Consider the following 6778-nt stretch of genomic DNA (forward strand, 5'->3'; position numbering starts at 1 on the left):
CCTGGTGATCACTTGCCTCCACATGAATTTTTGGCAATTTACTGACGATATACTGGCTAGTGATTCGGCCTCCACCCACTTGGTGTAGTAATCTATGGCTACTATCAAATATTTTACTTGTCCTGGCTCAGGTGGAAATGGGCCTAGAAGATCAACTCCCCATTGGACGAAAGGTCGGGGAGCCATCATCGTGCTAAGCTCTTCGAGCGGAGCCTTGTAGAAGTTGGCGTTTTATTGGTATTTCTTACATTTCCTGACGAACTCCTGGGCGTCCGACATCATTGTGGGCCAATAATATCCTGCCTTGATGATCTTCCTTGCCAGCGACCTTCCTCTAATATGATGACTGCAACACCCCTCGTGGACTTCGCTTAGGTCGTAGTCCGTCTGGTCGGGGTGTAGGCATTTGAGCAGGGGTTGGTGGATCCCTCGTTTGTACAACTGTCCCTGTATGATTACATATTTGGGGGCTTCCCTTCTGGTGGCTTGCTCTTCTTTCTCATTCGGGGGTGTTTCCACATGCTCCAGGTATCGGAAGATCGGGCTATCCATGAGGGGGTTTTTGGAGCTTGGCTTGCGCACAAGATGATCGTTGGTTCGGTCGCCATCCCTTGGATCAACGACCTGTTTCCCGTGCCCAGCTTGGTGCTTGCTAGCATTCAAGGAGGTCTGCTCGGGTGTTCCTTTCCCTAGGAACATGTTGTACTACGACCTCTTCGAAGCATTTGCATAATTCTCTCACCCTTTCTAGGTATTTTTATAGTAGTACGTCCCTGGCCTGATAGCTGCCGTTTACCTGGGATGTGACGATCTAGGAGTCACTACTTACTTCTTTTCTTGATGCTCCAACTTTTCTTGCTAGGATTAGCCCTTCAATTAATGCTTCGTATTCTGTCAGGTTGTTGGAGACTGGGAAGTCGAACATGATCGACTGTTCGTAAGCTACCCCTGCTGGGTTCTCGAGGATAACCCTATCCCCCGAACGATTGGTTAGATGCTCCATCGACGTGGAGTTTTTACCGTGTGTTCGGCATGTCGGGTGCCTCTGATGCGAGCAGAAATTGGCGAATTAAAAATTATTAAAATATATACGTTGCAAGTATAGTTCTTAACTCGCCAGAAATCCACTTATCAATTTAGAAATGTGTCACAGAAATTTAAAATTAAAATACTGGGAGTATGAATCTCAAGTCGTCTCCCAACGAGTTGCAGAAAAGTGTGCTATTTTATTAATCAGATGTTTTCAAAAAGGTTTGAGTTGAGTAAACATGAATTTAAATTGGAGAATTTGAATAATGTAAATAAAAGCCTTGACTGGGAGTTGATTAGTTGGAAGCCCCATTATTGTTGGATTACTCTCTAGATTAATTGATAATTAAAGGTTATCCTGTTTAGTTATCTCTTACTAGGTAAGGGAAAGTCAAACAAGTTAGAATGCTACGTCCGTTCACAAGTTGCAACCCACTTAATTAAAAGGGATTGATGTTAGTGACTAGAGGGCAATCCAACAATAAACCCAATTACAATCTTTCTTTTAAGCCTTCCAACTCAAGGGCTCCTTTCAATCAACTCCCCATCAAGTTAGGGAACTACTCGCTCATTGTGAATGTAAAATTCATAACATATGAAAAGGAATTAAAGAAAGACATTGTAAATAAAAATCAAAATAACCAATTAAAAATAAAAGTAATCCTTGTATTAAATAATCCTAAAAATACTCCAATGGTAAAATTAAACAAAGCAAAGGACATGGAAGAGTAAAGCCAAGTAAAGAAAACGAACTAGAATGACGAAGTCTTGATGAGGTAATAACTCTTCTCAGTATCCCAATGCAAAAAGTGGTAGAAAAATAAAATCCTAAGAACTATGAATGTGTAGAGAGAAAAACCTAGGAGGAGTAAAAACTAGATCTCAAACTAAAAAAACTGTGTAGAATGAATGTTGTCCCTGGTTTCTGCATGTTCTCTGGCTCTAGTCTGCTGTTTTGGGCCGAAAACAAGGTCAAAATAGGGTCCAAAATTGCCCCCAGCGAATTCTATAGATTATGCAGATCGCGCACATCACGCGATCGCGTCATCCATGCGGACGCGTCATTCGCGTTTTTTTCCTGCCACGCGTTCGCGTCGTCCACGCTTCCGCGTCACTTGTGCTTTTCCAATCCGCGCAATTGCGTGAGCCATGCAGCCGCGTCACTGCGATTTCTCCTCTTTCGCGCGAACGCGTTAGCCATGCGGCCGCGTCACTTCTCGCTGGTTATCTCCTCAATTTCTCGTGTTCCTTCCATTTTTGCTAGCTTCCTTTCCAATCTCCAACTCATTCATGCCCTATAAAGCCTGAAACACTTAACACAGATTACGGCATCAAATGGAATAAAGGAGAATTAAAATAGATAATTAAAAGTCACTAGGAAGCAGTTTTCAATCATGTAATAATTTCAGGAAGGAAATATAAATGCATGCTAAATTAATGAATGAGTGGGTAAGGATTATGATAAAACCACACAATTAAACACAAAATAAACCATAAAATAATGGTTTATCAACCTCCCCACACCTAAATATTAGCATGTCCTCATGCTTAACTGAAGGAGATAAGATAAATAAGTATGAACATGTAGAAACTCATGCAATGCAATGCAACCTATATATATGAATGCAACTATATGATTCTTGCCCACTTGATCAAAAGTAAATAAGCTCTTCAAAACAATTACAAATCAAATTCCACTAATTCTATCATTATACAGTAAGACAGATAAAAGTGCAGGAAGATAGCTCATGAAAGCAGGAAAAATGGAAATTCAAGCATTGAACCTCACTGATGATGTATGTACGCTCTAATCTCTCTAGTGTATAGGGTAATCACTCTATCCTTCTCTAATCATGCTCTCTAACTTTTGTTCTTTTCCTAACCAATCAACAATAGTTAATATACCAATGAAAACATCATGAGGTCTTTTCAAGGTTGTAATGGGGCCAAGGTAAGGGTAGGGATACATATATGGTTAAGTGAGCTTATAAATTGAATCTTTAATTAACCCAAGCTTTAACCCAACCTATATATTTTATATAACCTTAGAATTCTTACCTAGCTACCCAGAATTCCCTTTTACATTCCATACTCATGAATCAAAAATTTTTTTTATCATATGTGCATTGATCTTTGAATTCTTAATTCAGCATTGGGGTAATTTTGTCCCCTTATTTATTATTGATTTTTTTTATATAGACATAAAAATAAACATAGCTTATCAATGCATATAGATTTTTAATTCTTATAGTTTCACATGAGTAGGTATCCAAATTCCCATTGTATTATCATGACACATTCCCTTAATAACTTTTGTTCCCATAATTTCCCATACTTAACTAGCATACACAATTCTATCTTAAGCTAACCAAAGATTCAATTTGGGATATACAATTGTTTTTCCGCTTAAGGCTAGTAATGTGGTAAAATATAGAACAATTGGGATTTTAAGGCTCAAAGTGGTTAACAAAGGTAATTGAAAAGGGTAGGCTCAATTTGGATAAGTGAGTTTAAACAAATAATGGCCTCAATCATATGCAAGCATACAAACATAATAAATATTGGACATATATGATGAAACAAAATATAGATTACAATCATAGAGAAGTAAACACACAAGAATAAAATAATTATGGTTAAATAATGTAACTATGCATAAAGGCTCAAATCTTCACAGGTTGTGTTCTTTAGCTCAAAAATCATGTTCCAAATAAAACTTCAAGCAAATTTATCATAAAAAAATTTTAATTAAAATTAGTGAAATTTTGTTCCAAAGATAGAGTCTTAGAAGAAACTTATTGTCTTTTCAATCAAGTAAAACATGCATGCAACTAACCTATTACTATGCAATTTATCCTATTCTATAAAAGAAAGAAAATCTAACTAAAATATCCTAATTTATTGGTGCTAGGAAAAAGAAATTACCTCCAGAAGTCAAGTACTGACCGACCTCCCCACACTTAAGGATTTGCACCGTCCTCGGTGCCATCTGTCAGGAACAGTGGTGGGCTGGTGGCAGTGTCTCCACAGTCGGAACCGTCGTGGCTCCCTGTGCTGGTGAAAGAAATGGAGTTCGAAGTGCCTGGATCGTCATTGGGTCGGTGATTGCTTGTAAGTAGCTCCTTGAGGTATTTAAAACGGCGGTGGTTGCGGCGCTCTCGGAGCTTTGCTTTCTTTTCTTGTTGGTCCAATCGCTTCAAGATTTGGTGCAACAGCTGACTAGTAGATGGTGAAGGAGTTGCAACATCCTCTGTGGACTGGCTGGTAGTGGCAAGTTGTGGCCTGAGATATCTCCCGTTAGGGACATACTGATCATCCCGTGGAAGAATGGTTTTGGTCTCTCCAGCTCTGTAGGATACTCCGGCTACTGAGATAAGATCAGAGACCAATACGGGGAAAGGTAGGTTGCCCGCAATCTGCACATGTTCCATAGCATTCCGGATGTGTCTTGGTAAATTAAGAGGCTGGTCAGTGAGGATGCACCATAGTAGAATGGCCATGTCTGCCGTGAAGGAGGACTCATGAGTACTTGGGAAGACGTAATGGGACATAATCTGTGCCCATACGTGAGCCTCTAAGGTAAGTGAGGAAGCCGAGATTCCCTTAGGACGGGAACGATGGTATCCGAAGATCCATTTACTGCCAGGTCGAGCGATAACTCTGAGAATAGCGTCCCAGTCAAAGGTGTATGCCTGGCGCTTGATCGCGGCTTTCTGAAAAGCGTCCAATCCTTCTGGAGCAGGGGGGAGATCTAAGGCTTGCTGAATGGCCTCTTCTGTAATGGGGACTTGCTTCTGGCGTAAATAAATGGACTGCAGAGTCGGCAGGTAGAAGTTGGAGTAGAACTCAACAACCCAAGAAAGATTAACCTGTCGTGGCTGTCTCTGTAAGAATCCCCAATGTCTTTGTGCAATTTGTGGCTCAACAAATTTAGCAATACGAGGCGGAAGGATAAGAAGGTGTTCATTGTTGTAATTTCGAGCTGCCAAAATAGGAGACATCTGCTCACAGTAGCGATTTGGGAATCGTGTAGTGTCCTTTGCTGGGAAGGCTCTTTCCTTTTCATCAACCTTGATAATACTTTTAATTCTTTTTGTTGAGGGCTTGACTGCAGTTGAAGAAGGCTCTGCCACTAATGATCTCTTCGTTCCTTTCCTTGCGGTGGGTTTAGGGGTAGCTTTCTCTTTGCCTTTCTTGGTGGCCATTCTGAAAAAGTGAAGAGAAAGTAAGTTAAATCTAAAGAGATAAAGCAAGAAAGGGGATTGAGTGAGTGATAATCAGTGTATGGTAAAGTTGAATAAAATAAACACATGGTCATGACAACATATGAAGAGATCAATAAATGGAAAAGAATAAGTGCACGATAGGGAAGTAGATGAAAGATGTTTATTGGCATGCCGGCAAGGGCATAAGTAGCATAGATCAAGCATCATTTCGTAACAAACTATCACGTTTGTATTGGCAATTAAATGCAATTAATAAAATAGTAAAGGAAATTTGTGAAAAGCATGCATTGAATAGTAGGATATGATAATGTAGAAAAGTGCATAATGTTATACGGGCTATTTCACAAACACATAGCATGCATGGTAAATAATCTAATGAAAATAATAAATTGAACATGCAAGCAACCCCTTTAAAAAATATAATTGCCAAACAATTATGAAACAATCCACAATAATCAAATAAATTCCAACACCAATAAAAAGGGAAAAGAAAGAAAAAGAAAACATATGCAAAGAAATTAAAAAGAAAGAGGAAGGAAGAAGAAAACATAAATAAAGAAGAAGAATAGAAAAGTTAAGAGGGAAAAAGAGAAGAAAAACCTTGATAATGGTGGGAAGAGAGAGAGAAAGTAGAAAGTGAGAAGGAGGGAAGAAGGAAGAAGGGAGAAGGAAGAAATAAGGAGGGAAAAGAAAAATTAGGATTTGGAGAAGAGAAAGATAAGATATTTTGGCAATTTGGGATGAGCTGTGCGGCGCAAGCGATGCGGCCGCGTAGGGCACGCGTTCGCGTGATTGCGCTTTAATTCAGTTGACGCGGTCGCGTCGGTCACGCGGTCGCATGACCCATGTTATGCTTCTGGCGTGAGTGCAGCCTCGTGCCTACACAACTCTATGTTCGAATTTATATATCTGCCAAATTTGGGGTGACGCGATCGCGTGGGGCATGCGATCGCGTGAGTTGGCTTCAGAAAGGAATGACGCAGACGCGTCGGCGACGTGGTCGCGTGATAGGGATTGTGCGTCTAGTACAATCCAGCACCACTCTCGCACAATAATTCGTTGTGCACCCTTTTTACGTCGAAAATCAGGGTACGCGGCTGGTGGACGAAATTGTGATCAATAATAATTCCAGGCACTGTTAGAAAAGCTTTTTCTTTTCACAATTCCGTTCAACTTAACCAGCAAGTGTAATGGGTCATCCAAGTAATACCTTACGTGAGTAAGGGTCGATCCCACAGAGATTGTTGGTATAAAGCAAGCTATGGTCACCTTGTAAATCTCAGTTAGGCAGATTAAATAATTTTGGGTTTCGAAAATTAATAATAAAAAGAATATAAAAGGGATAGAAATACTTATGTAAATTAATAGTGGGAATTTCAGATAAGTGAATGGAGATGCTGTGCTCCTCTTGAATCTCTACTTTCTTATTACATTCATCCAATCCTTCCTACTCCTTTCCATGGCAAGCTGTATGTAGGGCATCACCGTTGTCAATGGCTACATCCCATCCTCTCAGTGAAAAC

At 40.0% G+C, this 6778-nt stretch overlaps 1 protein-coding gene across 1 annotated transcript; it reads right to left on the reverse strand.

Moving 5' to 3' along the window:
- Positions 1-231: 231 nt before the first annotated feature.
- On the reverse strand, positions 232-699 carry LOC107484645 (uncharacterized). The gene has a single exon (XM_016105194.1). The coding sequence runs from the start codon at positions 697-699 to the stop codon at positions 232-234; it is 468 nt and encodes a 155-aa protein (XP_015960680.1).
- Positions 700-6778: the final 6079 nt, after the last annotated feature.

This window comes from Arachis duranensis, chromosome 4 (genome assembly GCF_000817695.3).
Source record: "Arachis duranensis cultivar V14167 chromosome 4, aradu.V14167.gnm2.J7QH, whole genome shotgun sequence".
In the NCBI taxonomy this organism is placed as follows: domain Eukaryota; kingdom Viridiplantae; phylum Streptophyta; class Magnoliopsida; order Fabales; family Fabaceae; genus Arachis; species Arachis duranensis.

Bases quoted from the DNA above. Each gene is read 5' to 3' on its own strand.
- LOC107484645 (XM_016105194.1), bottom strand. From the start codon at position 699: ATGTTCCTAGGGAAAGGAACACCCGAGCAGACCTCCTTGAATGCTAGC.